Source organism: Lemur catta, chromosome 16 (assembly GCF_020740605.2).
Source record: "Lemur catta isolate mLemCat1 chromosome 16, mLemCat1.pri, whole genome shotgun sequence".
NCBI classification, from domain to species: Eukaryota; Metazoa; Chordata; class Mammalia; order Primates; family Lemuridae; genus Lemur; species Lemur catta.
The window spans coordinates 10,028,590-10,047,645 of NC_059143.1; the positions used below are offsets into that span (position 1 = coordinate 10,028,590).

Below are 19,056 nucleotides of genomic sequence, written 5' to 3' on the forward strand. Positions count from 1 at the left end.
CTGGCTCTAAAGATGTCAGATACTGCATTAAGTCACAAAAACTCAAAATAAATAACCACCAAAAACAAAACAAAAAAAAACAAGCCTCTCTTCCCATGCTGTTATTTAAGAAAATGGTAGGTGGCAGCCACTTTGAATGAAAGTCTAGTAATATCTTAGAGAAGTTAAAGGTGTGCTAATAAACAAGGGGACTTATAAGTCTAGGCTTTAGACTAGTAAAATAATTCTGTTTACTTCTATTAAATCCTGAGTCTTAGAGAATGACATTTGATGAAACCCAAGGACATTAATAATTTAAGGAGGTGATATATTGAATATACTGAACTTTCCTTGCATGTTCATGCCTTTTCTGTGTTAGTACAGAAAAACTGGGAAAGATCAAGAAAGGATTTTTTTAACATGATTAATGCCTAGAAATACATCCTCTGCAGAAGAGCAAAGCAGTTTGGTTATTTAGAGTGGAGGAGACCAAAGGCTGCTTGGTGTCTGGTTCCAAGTGTCTGCAGAGTTGTGGGGTCCGGCAGCACTCCATCGCCCCCATGAACAGGGGACATTGCGGATAGAGCTTGACTAGATAGAAAGAAAAACTTCTTAGAAACAGGCAGATTAACCCTGGTTATCAGAGGTGCTTTAGATAGCAGCTCTGAGGAGCTTCAAGTCCCAGAGGACCGAGATCTCTTCAGGTAGTTAGGGCGTCACGCCCCCCTCAGCAGCAGGGCCAGGCAGAGCGCCCCCTCCGCTCCCTTCTGCTCTTCTCCAGGACTCGTGGCATCCATGACGTCCAAGCTTCTACTCCAGTTGAGGGCCCTATAGACGGTCTTAAGAATTAAGAACAAATGAGAAGGTTCTTGTGGTCTGTATTGCCAATTTCTATATTAAAATTATGGCATCTGTTATTGTGTGAAAAGCACAAAAGATAATTTGATCCACCCAGCTAAGCATATACAAAGCATATTGGTTTACAAACATATAACCAAAAGATTTGTATTTTTTAAAAGTAAATTGCTAATTTGATATCACCCTATTTTTTAATATAGCCTACTTTAATTAAATAGTAATCAACCAGTTTAGAAGGAAGTTCGATTATTTCTAAATGTAAATATTTAACTTTTTTAATTGACGTCTCAAATAAAGTAATATTATTTGTGTCAGAAGCAGGAAGAAACTTAGATTCAGTGACACCAAATTTATGACCCCAAACTTAGTTGGTTTTGATTTTACAGTTTTTTTTAAGTCTCAGTGATAAAATGGTATTTTGAAAAAGAAAACAATCTAATGATCTCCAATTTTTAATGTGACCATCTTTTTTCTTTATTTTGTTTTTTCTATAGTAGTTGAATTGTTATTATAATAGTAATTGTTATTTCTATAAAATGCTAACAATTTATGAATAATTAAAAGAAAATTAGAGTTAGAATTATATATAATGAGCTAATAATGATGATGATATTCTGAGATTTTTATGTGTTTTCTGTACAAAATGGAAATTTGATTGCCAGTGGTTTCAAGTTTCAGATATTTGAGTTAATAAGAGACAAGTAGCAAGGATGCCCCAAAGCAGCAGATAATATCCAATCCTCACTGACTTTAGAAAATAGACAAACCCGCATATGGGGCCCACCAAACAGAGAAGAGTTAGGCACATGGTATGTGTAGGCTTCCAGATACATCCTCTGTCCACAAACATTTCCCGTGACAACCTTTTATGATACACCTAAGCCTTGTCCATGTTAGGGGTATTTTCCTTAGTGGGTTATTTGAATACCAAAGGTTTCAAAATTTCAGTCAAAAAGCAATACCTACCAGTACTTACACTGTGCCAATATTGTCCTCTCTTTTACATGAGCAGTAGTTTTACAGGCATATTCATTGTATAATAATTCGTTGAGCTAGACAATTAGTATAGTCAATTCCCATTATATGCAAATTCTGTATTTATTTGCAAATTTGCCTATTTCCTAAAATTTATTTGTAGAAACCCTTAATCACTCAAGAGTGATTGGCACTTTTGTGAATTTTACATGCCAGTCATAGGGTTTCCTAAATATGGTATAGAGATGAAACTAAATGAAATGGTTGGGGTATACATCCAACTCTATTCTAAACCCTAATAAAATATTTTTTAGATTATCACTTTTTCTGTATTAGTACCGGTTCACTTTTCTACTAGCTGAACTAACTGGATTGGGAGGTTAGCCATACATAGAATTTAATTCTAAAATCTGTCCCCTTATGCTACCTATCTGTGTGTGTTATTGGACAGATACAATGCCAAATGTAGACAGGGTTGACATTTTCAATTATAAGACATAGACATTTTTTAAATTAGTTGGTTTCAGACCACAGAATATGATGAAAACTACTGTTCTTCTGGGGCTTTTGTTAAGCTTTTTATCTAAGGAATAATATTTAGTTCAGTGATTATAATTAGAGGCCTGGCAGTATTTATTCTGAAAAGTACCTATAATTTTGACCTTTCCTTCCTCTTCTCATTTATGTTTGAAAAAAGGAGGCTATGATTGAAAGTGAAACAAAAATCCACGTTTAATGATTCCACATGGTACATTTTATCATTTCCAATACCGTCCTCCAAAATGCAACAGAACAGGGATTTTTTTTTTCCCTCCTTTGAAAATGGCTTATTTGTATCCTATTAGACAGGGTCATATGAGAATGAGAATGATATTATCAAAATCTGTGAGTAGGTCCTGCAGGAGAATGTTCCAGATGTTCCCTACAACCTCTTACAGGCAAATGATTCAATGTAGTATTGATAGATTTGTAGACAAATGGGAATTTTAAGTAGTTCTCATAAAATTATATGGTTCACAATGATAGGTTTATTTAAAGAGTTCCATTCTTCTAGAAATTTTGAAGTTTCCATGATTATTTTTTAGATTATTTAATCTTCCAGAATATCCTTTGTGTCCCTATGTGGAGCTACTGTGCAGAGCTGGGCTTGGTAGCTAAGGTATCGCTACCAGAATTATGCCTATTTCATACCAAAGAAAGGAATAACAAGTAGTTAAAAAGTAAAAAAACTAGTTCCTAACATGAAATATTTACTTTAATATTTCTTAATTGTATATGTTAAAGAACAATGCGATTTGATATACTTAATTTTTCACTAAGATATTTTGAAATTGACTATAACCTTGAGTTTTTTTTGTTTATTTGTGGGACAATAAAGAAATCAATCTAAGTATAACTGGGTTTATTCAGATGCGTGGCTGATGCAGTGAACTTGTGTTATGTCATTGCTCTGAACAGGCAGCACGCAAATGGTGAATATCATCAAATACTTGTCAGAAATAGAAATCAGGATTGAAACCTAACTTGAATTTTTAAAAATTTCTTAACATTTTCTTGTAATACTCACTTTTTAATAGAAACATAAACACTGCTCAAATGCTAAGAAGCCCTTTAGATTGTTCTTACATGTTCTGTGCTTATAGAAATGAAAAATGCTTTGAGTCATATAAACACCAAAGTTTCCGAAAATAATCTTTGGAAATAATTATTAAATTTTGAGGTGATTTCAGACTGTTTTTCAAATTAATAAACAATAATTTACTTCAGGAAAAAAAATGAATGAATATTATGAGTGCATATATACATATATATATATTACAATAAAAGAACTCTCTTCCTAACTTGCCTTTTTGGAAACTGTCTGCTTCCTCTTCTCCAACCCAACCCCCTTTATTTAAACAGACCAAAGAAGAAAGAGAGATTTCTGAAAAAGTTATATTTTTGCAGCAAGGAAGCTCTCCATTCCTTGAGTCTCAGGTAAAGAACACACATAAAGGATCTTCTAAAAGTAATTGCTCTTCAGAATTCAGTGTCATTGAAATGTCCTTTGTTTTTATTTTCCTTTTTAAATTTATCTTGTTTGATACTGAGGTGGGTATATAATTTTGACTTAGATTCTGGGGAAGGGAAAGTGGAATTTTCTTAATATTTCATTAATCAGTTGTGCGTCATTTCTCTGTGGCTTCTACTCGGAGGTGATTTTATCTGTGTGCTGTCATTGGAGCTTTATGATTGTACTTTCACAATAATCTTACTGAAACTTTCTACTGCCTGTATTTACTCATAGAGTGGTGCTGATTTAGATGACATTGATTGATTCTGAAAGTTCTAAAATTTTATTGGTTTTCCCACTAGCCGAGGGTGATAAAGAAAATGCAGGAAGGCGACTCTGCTGACGCTATGGTTACTTCTCGTCAAATAATTTTCCAGAAAACTGTCCCATCGACCCTAGAGGTTAATTTTCAATTTATTTCATTTAATCCAACGCCAGCATGTAGATAATGTGAAACCATTTTCCTTCAGGCACACATATTTCTAGATTCGCGTTTTCAGGCTATGATAAATACAAAAGTAGAAAATATCCTAGTTTAAAATGTAAACTAAGGTGCTCACCTGCTCCTAGTTTGTTCTCTCTTCCCTCTGGAACCTGTCAGGCCAGTCACCCAGCTGGTCACATCCTGCAGGGCCTCTCCAAATGCAGAGGTTTCTTAACTTGCCTTTTTTCTGCCTCATTGGAACTGACACTAAGGAAGGTGGCAAGAAATGACTGCAACAGTGAACTCTGGTTGTAAATGAGCTTGGAACTCTGTACAGGTCACTATGGCCTGTCCGTAAGAGGCTCCCACATGTCCCGTCAGTGGGAAACGTCATTACAATGACTTGGACACTCAGTATTTATTGGATAGTAAGTGCTATAGTGGATTCATTTCCCTGTATAAGGAAGTACAGTTTATAAATCTGGAAAATGGTATTTGCGGAAACTCGTAGAATGTTGGCAAGTTCTTTGTGAGAACAACAGTATAAGTAGTATATTTAATGTAGAAAACTGTCCTTTTGTGTCCACACAAGTGAAGCCAGGTAACTTGTACAACTTCAGTAACGTTATTTGAACTTGAAGTATAAAAGGGTTAGAACTTTGTCATAAGAGCAAATATATCTCTTGCAAAATTTACCACCAAAATATGTTCCTATTTAAAGAAACCTGAAATTGCAGCTATACCTGCAGGATGTGTTCCGAGTTAAAGGTTCTAGTTTGTAAGTGTCAGAGAAGAGATTGCAGTCGTAATTATTAGTAACACCAGGCCTTTGCAGTCCCATCACAGACCTGTGTGTAGCCCTTGCCCTGATTTTCTTAAAGGATTCTTATTTTAGAAATGAGATACCATCAGAATTTCTAATTTAGCTTTTATATTTCAAATATAGGGCACAGAGGATTGGGTTATTGTAGACAAAATACCTACTGAGATAGTTGATGGTGATTCGAAAAAGATTGTGACTTACAAGGTGGTGACAGTGAGCAGTAGAACTGGTGACCTCCCGCCCGACCTGTTAAAATCGGATGCTATTACAATGGATAGCATCGATGACTTGGCTCGAGACATGCAACTTAAAGAAGATAGCAAACAGAAAATATACACTCTAGGAAAATCCTACGACACTGTCTCCGGAAGGATTGTCACTATGACCGGGAAAGCTAAAGAGGGGGAGAGAGTGGTGTCACCCTCCACTCTGGAAGCTCTTCAGAAAATGGAGAGAGGAATATCAGAGTCAGCGAAGATCGCTCCTGTTCTGGCAGAATACGAGGTCCTGGAAGCCCTTGCAGATGAGAAATCCAAGAGAGGACCTGAGGTCCAGACACCAAAGCGGAAATTGTCAGAATCCCTGGCTCCCATCAAGGAAGCCGAGTCTCGACGGCAGAGTCCCGAAGACGACCTCAAGAGGGTTCCCGAGCTGGGGAAGGATGCAGCTGTCCACCCTGGCCCAGAAAGTGGACGGTTTGGTAAAAAGGAGCAAGTGCCAGAGAGTGAGGTCTTAAAAGTGGGACTCTTTGGGCCCCGAAGGAAGAGCCTGTCGGAATGGAGATATTCCCAGGAGCCGACCTTGACCGTCGCCACTGCACATTACGTTACTGAGTCGTCGGCGTCCCGAGTAGTGGTAACCAGTGGCGCTCATTCAGGCCACAGTTTACGATGCCAGCATGATGGTCCTTGAGGCAGTGCCCTTCCACCCCAAACCCTTCCGTCTCTCTTGCTGCTTGGCTTTATGTTCAGAGCCAGCCAACCCAGCTTTTTGGTTTTTTTCATGGTTAAATCAGTACCGCAGCGCAAAGTCAGCATTCAAACACTTTCCATTTTATTTCCAGCTCCCCACCCCCAAGATGTGGTAGTGCTGCTGTGGCTTGCAATGAAGGAAAACACCTGCTTAAATCGGCGCCACCCCGACCCCGATAACTCTCTGCTTTACCGAACGAGAGCGCCTGGTCACCCCAGTTTGCTGTTTTATTTCCCATTCTTTTCGGTTTCCAAACTCTGTATCTGAGGTTCCTTCATTCCTCCTCCCTTCTTCCTCTGCCTACGGTTGTCTAACAAGCTGTGAGTGTGTACGTGCCTGCGTTTGTCTCTCTCTCGTGCTTGACTCTGCCTTTCTTTGTTCACTCAGACTAAGCAGTCCTCTGGCGAAAAACTCATGGATGGCTCTGAAATCTTCAGTTTATTAGAGTCTGCGCGAAAACCAACAGAATTCATAGGAGGGGTTGCTTCTACTTCTCAAAGCTGGGTTCAGGTTCTGTCCTTTATGTTTCTGAATGCACTGATTTGCATTTCCTTATAACTTTTTGGATGCGTGTGTGTGTGTGTGTGTGTGTGTGTGTGTGTGTGTGTGTGTGTGTGTGTGTGTGTGTGTTACATCCAAGTGGCTTTGCCTTTAACCCCTAAAACGTGTCTTCAGTTGTTGTCCTTCGTGCCTGCTTGGTGTATCTGTCATGTGCCTTTAGCTCCATCTCAGGGGTGTACTTCAGATATTCCAGAGGCAAGCATGCCGAGAAATTTTCACAGCGTTAAATTTTTACTATAAAAGCATTTTATCTCACCACTTGGGTCTAAGAAAGCAACCAAAACCAATGTGAATGTGCTACAGTGCTTTCCCTTAAAAAAAATTGCATTTTATGCTGCATTGTTTGTTTTGCCGCTATCCTGCAGGGGCAGCATAGGTTCAAGCATGTGTATCAGGGGCAGGCATCAGAGATGCCAGCAGGAGGAATGAAAGCTAATTCGTATTTTCCATCGGCGTTTCTGGTTGACGCTGGCTTTAGGCATCCTGTCTAGTAGCGGCTTCCGTTATGTTGCGACCTTTGGGTTATGGAGAGTCACACTGATGCCACAATCTTCTCCTGTGCAGAAAGTGGAAACCAAGACAGAGTCCAGTGTCACGGAGGCGGAGCCCACGTCGCACCAGCAGCCGCTGAGCGCCGAGAAGGTGGTGCAGGAGACCGTGCTGGTGGAGGAGCGGCGCGTGATGCAGGTGCACGCGAGCGGGGACGCGTCCTACGTGGCTGGGGACGACGTGGAGGCCGCGCAGCCCACGCCGGTGGATGCTTCCGGCGTCAGAGGGAAGGAGGGCCCCGCTCTGACCGAGGGGACTAAGGAGGAAAGAGGGGAGGAGGCCGAGAAAGCCGTCCTTGAGCAAGTGGAGACGGTCGCTGCCTCCCGTGAGCGGCAAGAGGAGCAGAGTACAGCCGTCCACGTTGCTGAAACTCTGGAACAGAAACCTCATTTTGAGGTAACTGGTCGTTATTGTTACTTTTAGCACTAAAGTAAAACTGATACAGGATGCCTGGAAGTTTAGGTCAGCATACAGGTGGAGCTAAAGTTAATGTTCTACCTTTTCCTTGTGCAGTTTGTGTCTCCTCTTGTCTCCTTCCTGCACGGCAGTTAGGGGCCTCGGCGCTGGTGTCCAGCTTTTGGGTCACATGCAAACACATCTCCTGACTGTTTGCAATACACAGCTCCAGAGAACGGTGTCTGCTCTCACTGAAAGTATTGTAATTGACAGTAACCCCGGGGAAGGCATGGTCGGCTCAGATATTAGAAAAGTTGATAAATTTATTGCTGATCAATGTACTTATCCAGAAAGACCCAAAACCATGCCTGGTCAAGTACCAGATGCCAGAACTTCAGTCATTATTCTCTTTTATTGAGATCTCTAAAGTATTTGGGGGGTTAATGTCTTATTACTTGTTTCCTCTAATAATTTATTACAAAGAAGGCTTATTTATAGTTTTTGTTATCATTACTGTTTTCTTCAGAATATTTTCCTTTACCCAAAACAGTCCATATAAAAAATGCTGTGGAATTCTGAGAGACTGACATGCATATGTTGCATGCCTCGTTCTCCTACTTACTTCCTGCATAAACATTTATTTCATACTGACCTGTGCTTACAACCACCAAAGAGGAAAGGGGAAAAAAACAAAACTGTGTGTTTGTGCAAACTGTAATGGCCACTCTGCTTTCTTCCCATCGGCACAGTCATCAACTGTGAAGACAGAAACTATAAGTTTTGGCAGTGTTTCTCCGGGAGGAGTAAAGCTAGAAATTTCTACCAAGGAGGTGCCAGTCGTGCACACTGAGACAAAAACCATCACATATGAGTCATCACAGGTAAGACAATCTATGAAGACCAGAGCCCAAGCATTTTGTTTTACCCCTTTTTACGGCTTAAGGCATTTACATATTAATATAACTACACGATACTTAATTCACAAGACTTAGAGGATCCGGCAGCCAGATTATGTCTATCAAAAGCGATGTAGGAATTGTAATTTTATTACCGATTGTGGAGCAGCAGGTGACTTCACCAAGTCTTCACGTACCTCGAAATTTAGAAAAAGGTGCAGAAACCTATCTCCCTAGCCATAGAGGAGGGAAAATATTCCCTCCACCATCCACTGCTCATATTTCTAAAACCCTGGTTTTTTAAATGACAATTAACTCTAGTTGTGCTTGGCTGTCACTCTTGGCGGCAGCTCCCAGATGCTGATTGAACAGCGCAGTGTGGGAGATAATGAAGTCACTGTAATGCCTTAAGTAACATAGGAAACGTAAGCACCTGGGTGAGGTGTCTGTCCGTGTGCTTGCTTAGGTTGATCCCGGGACGGATCTGGAGCCGGGTGTGCTGATGAGCGCACAGACGATCACGTCGGAAACCACCAGCACCACCACCACCACGCACATCACCAAAGTAAGTGGGGCGTGAAGCCACAGCGGTTCCCTGAGAGCTGGGGACAGGCGCTCATTCAGAGCTTCTTACAGGGCGGCTGCACAAGCCCATAGTGGCCCGACTATCCGGATGCCACCAAAGCTGCAAGAAAAGCTTTCACAACTTCTGTGTTTATGATGCACTTGTCCTTACGTGCCAGTTTCTGTTTAGAAATATACATTCTGATCTCCTGTGCTCAACAGCTTGTCTAGCACTTGGCATGCGGTGGGTGTTCCAGCAACACCGGCCATCCAAACCCAAAGGACTCCACTCTGGTGTCATTTCTGAAATTAAAAATGTTAAATAACTGCTGCAGAATTCTACTTCAGTTCTTGAAGAATGAATGATGCTACTTAACACTCTGTCACCATTTTCTTCTTCTACTTCCCCCCATCACGCACTGATTATTTCTCCTGGGGAGTAAGTTCATAAAGCTTTTCTTTGTTGCTTTCAGACTGTGAAAGGAGGCATTTCTGAGACAAGAATTGAAAAGCGAATAGTCATCACGGGAGATGCAGACATTGACCATGACCAGGTAGTATGTGTGAGACAATAAATACCCGGGCAGAGAAACAGAGAAAAACCTGTGGGCCCTCCGATTCCCAGTGCAATTCTTCTAGTCCAGCGTGGATTCTAAAAAATGTTCTGAATTAACTTTTCAATATATGATTTACGATCCCTTTTGTAATCATCGTTCCTCATTTGTAAATTGTGAATATAGATCTAGCTTGTAAGTCTCCACCTTGCTACTGATCATGCATGTTCCACCTCCTTTCTGTTTTCGCCCTTCTGTGATTTCCTGGGGATAGGCGCTGGCTCAGGCAATTAAAGAGGCCAAAGAGCAGCACCCTGACATGTCAGTGACCAAAGTAGTGGTCCATAAAGAGACCGAGATCACACCAGAAGACGGAGAGGATTGACCAGAGGTAAGAGGGGCACCGATTCTCCAGGCTTGCCTAGGCTGGCATGTGGCACGGCGCACTGCCCTCTCAACCTTTGCCTGACCCCTCCTCTCCTTTTTTCTCTCACTGGCATTTGTAGGGCTGGGTACCAAGAGGATGCAGAATTGGTTTGTGAGTGCCATTTGTCTCAAATTTGGAGGTTCCATACTTGTGGGGTTTTGCATGTACTGCCAGTTGGAGGACAAAGGAAAAGCAGTCTTTGCTCAAGTGGTCTCATGGGTGTTCCTTCTTAATCCATGCCCTGCACTCTTTTCATTATCCAAATTTGAAATGTCAAATTTGATTTCACTTGCCATGCGGCCGAATCAGAACTGAGCCAACTTTGTTCTGAGAGGTTCAATTTGTGTGTTCCAGATACTAGGGAAGTAACATATACCCCTTTCTCATTTTGATGGCAACTCTATTCCATTGTAAGCTTTCTTTTCAACTGTGTTTGGTTATAACTGGTTTATGCCTTGGTGTTTTGTTTTTTAATTTGAAACGTGAGCATGCACTTGCTTTTTGGATGTCTTATATTTCCTGTATTCTTTGGGATGATTTTTCTCCTTAATGTAGCATTGTGTCTCAGGAGGAGGCAGAAATGCAGTCTCATGGTCCTCCAGTATACGCCTGCCTTTCCAGCAGCTGTTTGGCCAGTGTCATGAGCAGACTGTATTGTCCATGTGTGCACAGACTTGTCATGCATACTAACCTGCCATGCAAGAACTCACGGGGCTGTGAGCATTTCTAAGAGGGCTTTGAATGCTGAATGCAGCAGTTGAGCTACTTGCACACTTGGTGGTATGATAAAACGTTTAAGAGACTTAATAAGTAAGTTCTCTAACACTAGTTTAAGAAACATAGATTGATGAGTGGCATATCTTAAAAAGAAATATAAAAGTCACTCATTATATTTAAATTAATATGTTTTAGAAGATAGCAAAAAAAAAAAAAAAGATTCTCTTCAGTGAACTTCAGTCACTTGAGTGATATTATCAATTACTTAAGCATGGTATCTTGTCAAAAAGAGCATTCTAAACTTCCAAGATACTTTTTTTGTGACTTGGATCTGAGAAAAATTTTCAGATGTTTTCAAATGAGTAACAAATCAAATCTTTTTCTACAGGAATAACTTAGTTTGCACATGAATCCGGTCATGCAAACCATTAGGAAAACCAGAGCCTATATGGAGTTCCCTCTTCTAACCCAACTGACTTGTATCTGTCTGTGGAAAATTTCAATCCAGAAGAATTGACCTTGACCATTAATAAAGACACTGGCAGAGAGATCTTCCCATAATAAAGCAATCTGAATCAGCATCACTAAACTGATACTGCATGAAGCAACGATAAAATTACAAAAGAGCAGCATTTTTAATTTTCACAAAATGTCTAAGTTTTCAGCTATACCTGCACGTTCATAACCAACAATATAAACCGTGATCTCATGTAACACATAAACAATTCATGCCTTTCATAGTTTATTATTATTAAAGTCTTAAAGAAAATTGCAGTTTCTTAGATGACAGCTCTTTTGTTTACAGATAAATGAAGATTACCCTACAATACTAGAAGCTGTCTAGGTCTGGTGTGTCAAATTTATCCCAGATTAGATGTGCCAATAACCGAGTTTATTCAGTAAACAACTTGAATCTTGTACTTGTTTCATCCGATTTTATTACTCTCATCTGTAAACAGTAATGACTCTCTGACCCTCTGGAAATATTTAACGCTTACAATCTTGCTTTTGTGTATCTAATTTAATTCCTTATAAGGTAGTACTGATTTTAGCATATTAATGTGATTTCTTCCTACTGTCCGCTTTGGTCTCCGTTCAATCCGGAAATCTCTCCAGAGTTCCCTAACAAGTCCCAACTATGTAAATTGTCATTATTTTGGAAAGAAAAGCCTGTATTTTTGTTAGTTTACAATATTATGACATTTCACTCCAGGAGAACCTGTTGGGCTTCTGTTGCTTTGTTTTCTTTCTTTGTTTCCTTTTCCTTGTGTTTTTTAAATTGATTTTTCTTTTACTTGAAAAAAAACGTGTTTTATTTCCAAATATGGTCCATATTTACAACCTAGTTCAGAGCCAAGCCTTAAACTGTACAGAATTTCCACTGTAATTAAAACTATTTAGTGTTTAGTTATAAATAGCCTTCAAAAAGATATATTCTCCATTACACTGTCACCTGCATCACAGCCCATGGTGAATGTATGTTTCTGCATAACGAAATAAAAATGGTAAATGCACTGAAAGCTGTAAGTTTCTATGCTTAGTAATTTCCGTGTTGTGTGTATTTAGCCCAGAGGTAACATGTGCGAGACATCAAAGGCCTCCTTCATCTGCATTGTAGAGATACCCTGTCTTTACAAGATTAAAAAAAGAAAACGTATACAGTGTGTGGACCCTTTGAGGGATTGCAGATAGGAATAAAATACTCGTATCTAAATGTTTGCTTGCCTACAAAGGCTTTAAAGAGTATATCATAGAATCTCATTTTCAAAGTTTGACTATTTTTATAAGAAAAGAGGTTCTGCTATAAAACCCAGTGTTTCTGGGTGCTTTTGCCTCTACCAAAGAGACATCTCCCTCTCAGATGTCAGCTCCGTAGCTGAACAGATCAAGCGATGTGCTCTACAAAGACTCGAGCTGCCCGTCCCAGCCACTCATTCACGTCGAGCTCCTCTCGTGCCAGGGACTTTGACTAAGACTTTGTTACCAGCTGCCAACCTAATGTGTGCACTTGCTGGCATTTCCTATGACATCATACTTCACCTAACTTTCTTCTTTAAAATAATTTTTTAATTCACACATAATTCTATGTATTTATGGGGTACATGGTGATGTTTTGATATAACATAGTGATCAGATCAGAGTAATTAGCATATCCATCATCTCACATGCTTTTGTTGTTGTTGTCGGGAACATTCAGTATTCTCCTAGCTATTTGAAACTCTTAATATATATTATTGTTAACTATAGTAATTCTACAGTGGTATAGAACACTGGAGTTTGTTCCTCCTGTTGAGCTGCAATTTTGTACCCTTTAACAAATCACTCCTATCCCTCCAAAAACCTTTGATTAAAAAAAAACTTTCAGAAAATTGTTAGATTTGACCACGTATCTCGGTCTCATCGAGGGAATCAAATTCTTGTCATTTGTCTCTAAAGGAGTGACAGTATTGTGCTTACTGTCAATACTAAGTATTCATTTTAGGAACCAAAGCATCATTTTAATTGTGTTTGTGACCAGTCAAGACTATGTTCAGAAAAGTTAACACTGTATTTATACAACAGTAAGCGGCGCCCAGGGGTGCCTGGGCCAGGATCTGCTCACTGGCTGTCCATCAGGTTCTGCCCACATCAGCCGCTTTAAACCGAAGGTAATATGCTTGTGCTTCTCTGTCCTTGCCAGTAAGTGCCCTTTCATTTTTGTAAAACCATACATTATCAAGGAAGTTGTATATCTCCAGCTCTGTTCCTTCTCTCTTACGCCCCTCAAAGTTCTTCCAGCCTCCACCCACTGCTGGGCTCCAAAGCCACTCTGACATTCTTTGGTATCTGTGGCAGCTGTGCCTCACTTCCAGTACCAACATCTGTCTCTGTTTTTTATTGTATGACAAGTTGCCACAACGTTAGCGGCCAAAAGAAGCTGTACACTTATCACCTCCCTGTTTCCGTGGGTCAGGAGTCCAGCCCCGGGCCCCCGCAGGTTGTTAGCAGGACTCTGGGCAGCTCGCTTCCTCAAAGCCAGCAACAAGGGGGAAACCGGAGAGTGCCTGCTGGCAAGGTGGTGTCCTGCATACATAACGTCACAGAGCCGAGGGAGTGGCCTCTCAGCTCCTTCACCGTGTTCTGTTCATTAGACCTAAGTCATGATTCCTGCTCACAGCGTCAACAGATTTAAAATTTAGATTTAGGGAGTAGTCAATCACTATCTAACATCCCTAATCCAATAATTTTAAAGCTAGATTGCACTAATGTATAAAACTGGCCTACACTCGGTAAACTCTTAGGCAATGCCAGCGTGTTTTGTTTAGCCATTACTACTAATAGTATGAAAAAGACCCCAAATGTTACACTTTCAGAAACTGAAGAATTCCACATCAGATAGCTACTTGCCCTTCCAAAAAGAAAACTTTGCTTCACGATTTGCTCTATGATTCAGGTCTAGGGTTGGTAAGAAAACAGGAATTTGTGGTTCGCTCAAATAAGCAGAAAAACAAATTGCAAACCTAAAGGCATTATGGTCACACCTGTTGGTAACCAGCCATCCCATGCTAATCACACAAGGATCTGCAGAAACCCAAGTTACGGTTTTGCCAAACCTTCAAAAAATCTGCGTATTAGGACTCCTAGAATGCATTGCTAAGTCCCAAAACAGCCTTGCTCCCGGCAAAATGCCCCCTGCTTTCCATCCAGTGGAGCTGGGCTGGGCTTGGCTAGGGTGTGGAGGCCTCCGCGTGTGGGGACACATCTGCTCCTCCCGTGGGGCTGGGGCAGAGAACCGCAGTGATGCCGAGACATCCACCGCCACAGAGAGAGACACGAGGGCAGCGCTGATGATGTGGGGATTGCGTGTCGTCTCACTTTCCCCCAAGGAATTTCTCATTCCCATCTGGTCTATGTTCCTTTCAAACTTCGCGGAGCTGCCGTGTCCCTTCTCACGGGGCGCAGTGAGGGAGATCGGGCACCTGGAGGGCTGACTCAGCCTGTTTTTTAAAACAATCACTGTAATCCATTTCCCTCATTATATCACCTTTTCCCAGCACATCTACGGCTCTGTTACTTAAGTCAACATCAGCCCTAGCTATTTTTTAAAAATCGAATGGAGTCTGGAACGTGAATCCAAAATTGCTTCTAACTTACCAACAGGCATTATACATACCTTCCATTAAATGCCATTTTTGTTTTTGTCTATCTCCCTATGTCAAATTAACCAGTATAGAAGTGTCTGCCTTGGATTTCCATAGAGGTGGCCTTGTATTTAAATGGATATTTACTTCTGAAGTAAAACTGGATTATTCCTCTTTTTTGTGAAACATTTTTGTGGCAGGCCACTGGTGCATCTAAAATTGTGTTCTCAGAAATAGGTTGTTTTTTTTTTTTTTTTTTTTTTTTGAGATAGAGTCTCGCTCTGTTGCCCAGGCTAGAGTGCCGTGGCATCAGCCTAGCTCACAGCAACCTCAAACTCCTGGGCTCAAGCGATCCTCCTGCCTCAGCCTCCCGAGTAGCTGGGACTACAGGCATGCACCACCATGCCCACCTAATTTTTTCTATGTATATTTTTAGTTGTCCATAAAATTTCTTTCTATTTTTAGTAGAGACGGTGTCTCGCTCTTGCTCAGGCTGGTCTCGAATTCCTGAGCTCAAACAATCCACCCGCCTGGGCCTCCCAGAGTGCTAGGATTGCAGGCGTGAGCCACCGCACCCGGCCAGAAATAGTTTGTTTTGACAAATAGTTTCTTCTCAGAGCCATTTAACTCTGAAGAAGGGTGACAGGAGGAGCTGATGCCCCCACCAGTGCGATTACACACACACACACACACACGTATACCCATGTGCTCCACTCAGGAATTGGGTGGGGGCAGCAGAAAGACCAGCTCCAAAGGGCTTTGGCCTGTCCTACCTCAGCCATCACTCCATTGTTGCCCGCCAGACACCTTCCACCTGTGTTTAATACCACAAAATTGCAGGGACACTAAAGAACATCTAAGCTGATAACAAGAGGACAAATCTAAGAATAAACCTTACAGAGGAGTGGCTGTGAATAAAAACAACGTATTCATATGGATGCTCTATTCATCCTGCTGTGCAAGCCAGGTACTGGGAGACTCACACCACTGTCCCTCCCCTGTCACCTCCCCAGACTGCCAGCCAGATCTAACTGTGATGCTAAACCCGCGCTATCCCAACAGCCTGCTGCTGCTGTTCCCACATTGCCACCCACATCATCCCAATCACTTACACCGTGGCCTGTGATCTTCTAAGAAATATTAATATAGATCTAATCTTGTCGCTCCTGTGGTTAAAATGTGTTTTTGGCTTTCCAATGCTCTCAGTGTAAAGGCCTTAATTCTTCACACACTGTCTGAAGCCTTGCGTGGGCTGACTCTTCCCCACGTACTTTTCCAGCCACCTATCCAACATGGTGTCAGCTGACTGACCCCTCTTCCTGCTGCAGCTCTGTTTAAGTGCTGGAACTATCCTCAGCCTCTTTCACTCAGCCCCCAATTTTGCTTTATATCTGAACTCAAATGTTCCTGATTTTGTGGATCAGCTTTCCCTATTATATACACTCAAACCAACACTTTAATAGAAATGTCATGATTGTAACTTTTTCTAATGTGCTTGATTCTTTTTTTCTACATGCATATTTAGAGGGTACAAGTGCGGTTTTGTTACGTGGATGTATTGCGTAGTGGTGAAGTCCGGGTTTTTAGTGTAGCCATCACAATGTGTACATTGTGCCAATTAAGCAATTTCTCATCCCTCACCCCCTTCTATGTTATTCCACTCTTCACATCCATAGGTACATATTATTAATATTTAGCTCTCACTTTTAAGCGAGAATGTGTGGTATTTGACTTTGTGCTTCTGAGTTATTTCACTTAAGATAATGGCCTCCGGTTCCAGCCATGTTGCTGCAAAAGACATAATTTCATTCTTTTTATGGCTGAGTAGTGTTCTGTGGTGCATATATATATCTCACATTTTCTTTAGTCATGGGTTGATGGACACTTAGGTTGCTTTCATATCTTTGCTATTGTGCATAATGCTATGATAAACATACACATGCAGGTATCTTTTTGATATAATGACTCTTCTTTTGGGTAGATACCCAGTAGTGGGATTGCTGGCTCGATTGGTAGTTCTATTTTTAGTTCTTTGACAAATCTCCATACTGTTTTACCTAGAGGTTGTACTAATTCCCACCAATAATGTATAAACATTTCTTTTTCTCCACATCCTCGCCAACATCTGTGAAATTTTTTTACTTTTTAGTAATAGCCATTCTGACTGGTATAAGGTGGTATCTCATTGTGGTCTTAATTTGCATTTCTCTGATGATTAGTGATGTTGAGCGTTTTTTCATATGCTTCTTGGCCATTTGTATTTCTTCTTTTGAAAAATGTTCATGTCCTTTGCCCACTTTTTAATGAAGTTATTTATTCTTCGTTGAGTTGTTTGAGTTCCTTGTAGATTCTGGATATTAGTCCTTTGACAGATGCATAATTTGCAAATATTTTCTCCCATTCGTAGGGTGTCTGTCACTCTGTTGGTTATTTTGCTGTGAAGAAGATCTTTAGTTTAATTAAGTCCCCTTTGCCTGTTATTGTTTTTATCACGTTTGTTTTTGAGGTCTTGCTCATGAATTATTTGGCTAGGCCAATGTCCAAAATAATTTTTCCTAGGTTTTCTTCTAGGGTTTTTATGGTTTCAGATCCATCTTGGTTAATTTTTGTATATGGTGAGAGATAGGGATCCAGTTTCATTCTTATGCATATGGTTAGCCAGTCTTCCCAGCACCATTTATTGAATAGGGTGTTCTTCCCCCAGTGTATGTTTTTGTCGACTTTGTCAACGATCTGCTGCCTGTAGGTATGTGGCTTTATTTCTGGGTTCTGTATTCTGTTCCATTGATCTATGTGTCTATTTTTATGCCAGTACCATACCATGTTGGTTCCTATAGCCTTGTATCATAATTTGAAGTCAAATAATGTGATGCCTCCAGCTGTGTTCTTTTTGCTTAAGATTGCTTTGGCTATTCTGGCTAGTCAGGCTCTTCTGTTGTTGTTTTGTTTGTTTCCATGTTAATTTTAAGACTTTTTTCTAATTTTGTGCAAAAAGGATGTTGGTATTTCGGTAAGAATTGTATTGAATGTGTAGATTGCTTTAGTAATCTGCCCGATTCGTTGTATGGATCTCTTCTGGATGTCAGGGGTCTTACAGATGGCATATCTCCAAGCACAGTGCCTACTTTATACAGTGGTGCTCATTCAATATTTGCATGAAAGAATGAACATATTGATAAAAGTTTCTTTGCCAAGATAAATTTGAAACATTGATTTTTTTTCTCTGAAGTCCAACGAGTATGGGAGAGTGGTTCCCAGTGGAAGGAGTTCCTATTTCAGACACTTCATCAGATCCATAACCAAGTCATTGAGTCACTTACTACCTGGGAAACACCTCTTCAGCAAGTGATGGTCCTTCCAAAGACATATCATTAGAAGTGACAGCTCCCTCATTAGAGGGGGCATTATTACACATCTGGTGAAGTCAGGCTCAGTTCAATTGGTTTCAGGTCTGGTTATCCTTATGCTTGAACCTCACGTGTATTTGAAAGTGTCTTGGAAGCTGGAAACCTATGAAAGAGAGCCAAATTGTAAATTTCACTAGACTATTTGTGGACAATGGAAGTCTTAACCACTTGACAACATCTTTCTCAAGGTCATCATTTCTTCAGCCTAAGCATAGTGGAAGTGAAAGAGTAAGGCATACAGGCTTAAAACCTTGGAGGTATTTTGACTCTTATTTCCTGCGTGTCTGACCTTTCTTATCCCACTTTAAGCCCTTGTCATCTCTCACCTGGACTATTGCATTAGCTGCTAACTGGTCTCTAGGTTCCATTCATCCACCACCGCCACCCCACCCCAAATGTCCTCAATCCTATGCTTCTCACTTTCCTAATCAATCCTAAAAGCACCATGATGACAACCAAAAAGCCATCAGTGGTACCTCTTCACTCATTCCCTAAGCTTCGATTCTAAACTTCTGAACTTGAGTTGAAACTACATATCATGCTGTATCCCAACTGTATTTTTTCTCCCACATTCTATAATACCAACTTTATACTTCCACCAACACCACTGCTACACCAATGTTTATAGCATTATTCACAATAGCCAAATGGGAACATCTATGGCAACCACCCAATGGATGAACGAATAAGCACAGAGGTATATGCATGCAATGGAATATTATTCAGTCATAAAAAAGAATGAAGTTCGTGTACATGCTACAACAGATGACTCTTGAAAAC

General features: G+C 40.6%; 1 protein-coding gene across 12 annotated transcripts in view; it reads left to right on the top strand.

Annotated features, from left to right (window-relative positions):
• Positions 1–12,268, top strand: part of EPB41L3 (erythrocyte membrane protein band 4.1 like 3) — a 219,578-nt gene extending 207,310 nt beyond the window's left edge. For 7 of the 12 annotated variants that reach the window (XM_045527951.1, XM_045527947.1, XM_045527949.1 and 4 more), the window contains 6 exons: positions 3,715–3,789; positions 7,210–7,590; positions 8,340–8,471; positions 8,953–9,051; positions 9,524–9,604; positions 9,879–9,994. In XM_045527951.1, the coding sequence (XP_045383907.1) occupies positions 3,715–3,789; positions 7,210–7,590; positions 8,340–8,471; positions 8,953–9,051; positions 9,524–9,604; positions 9,879–9,989 (879 nt within the window). In that variant the 3' untranslated portion in view covers positions 9,990–9,994. Of the gene's footprint in view, positions 1–3,714; positions 3,790–6,471; positions 6,595–7,209; positions 7,591–8,339; positions 8,472–8,952; positions 9,052–9,523; positions 9,605–9,878; positions 9,995–11,136 lie in introns of those variants that run through there. The other 5 variants (XM_045527953.1, XM_045527958.1, XM_045527957.1 and 2 more) reach the window with 3 other exon arrangements.
• Positions 12,269–19,056: the final 6,788 nt, after the last annotated feature.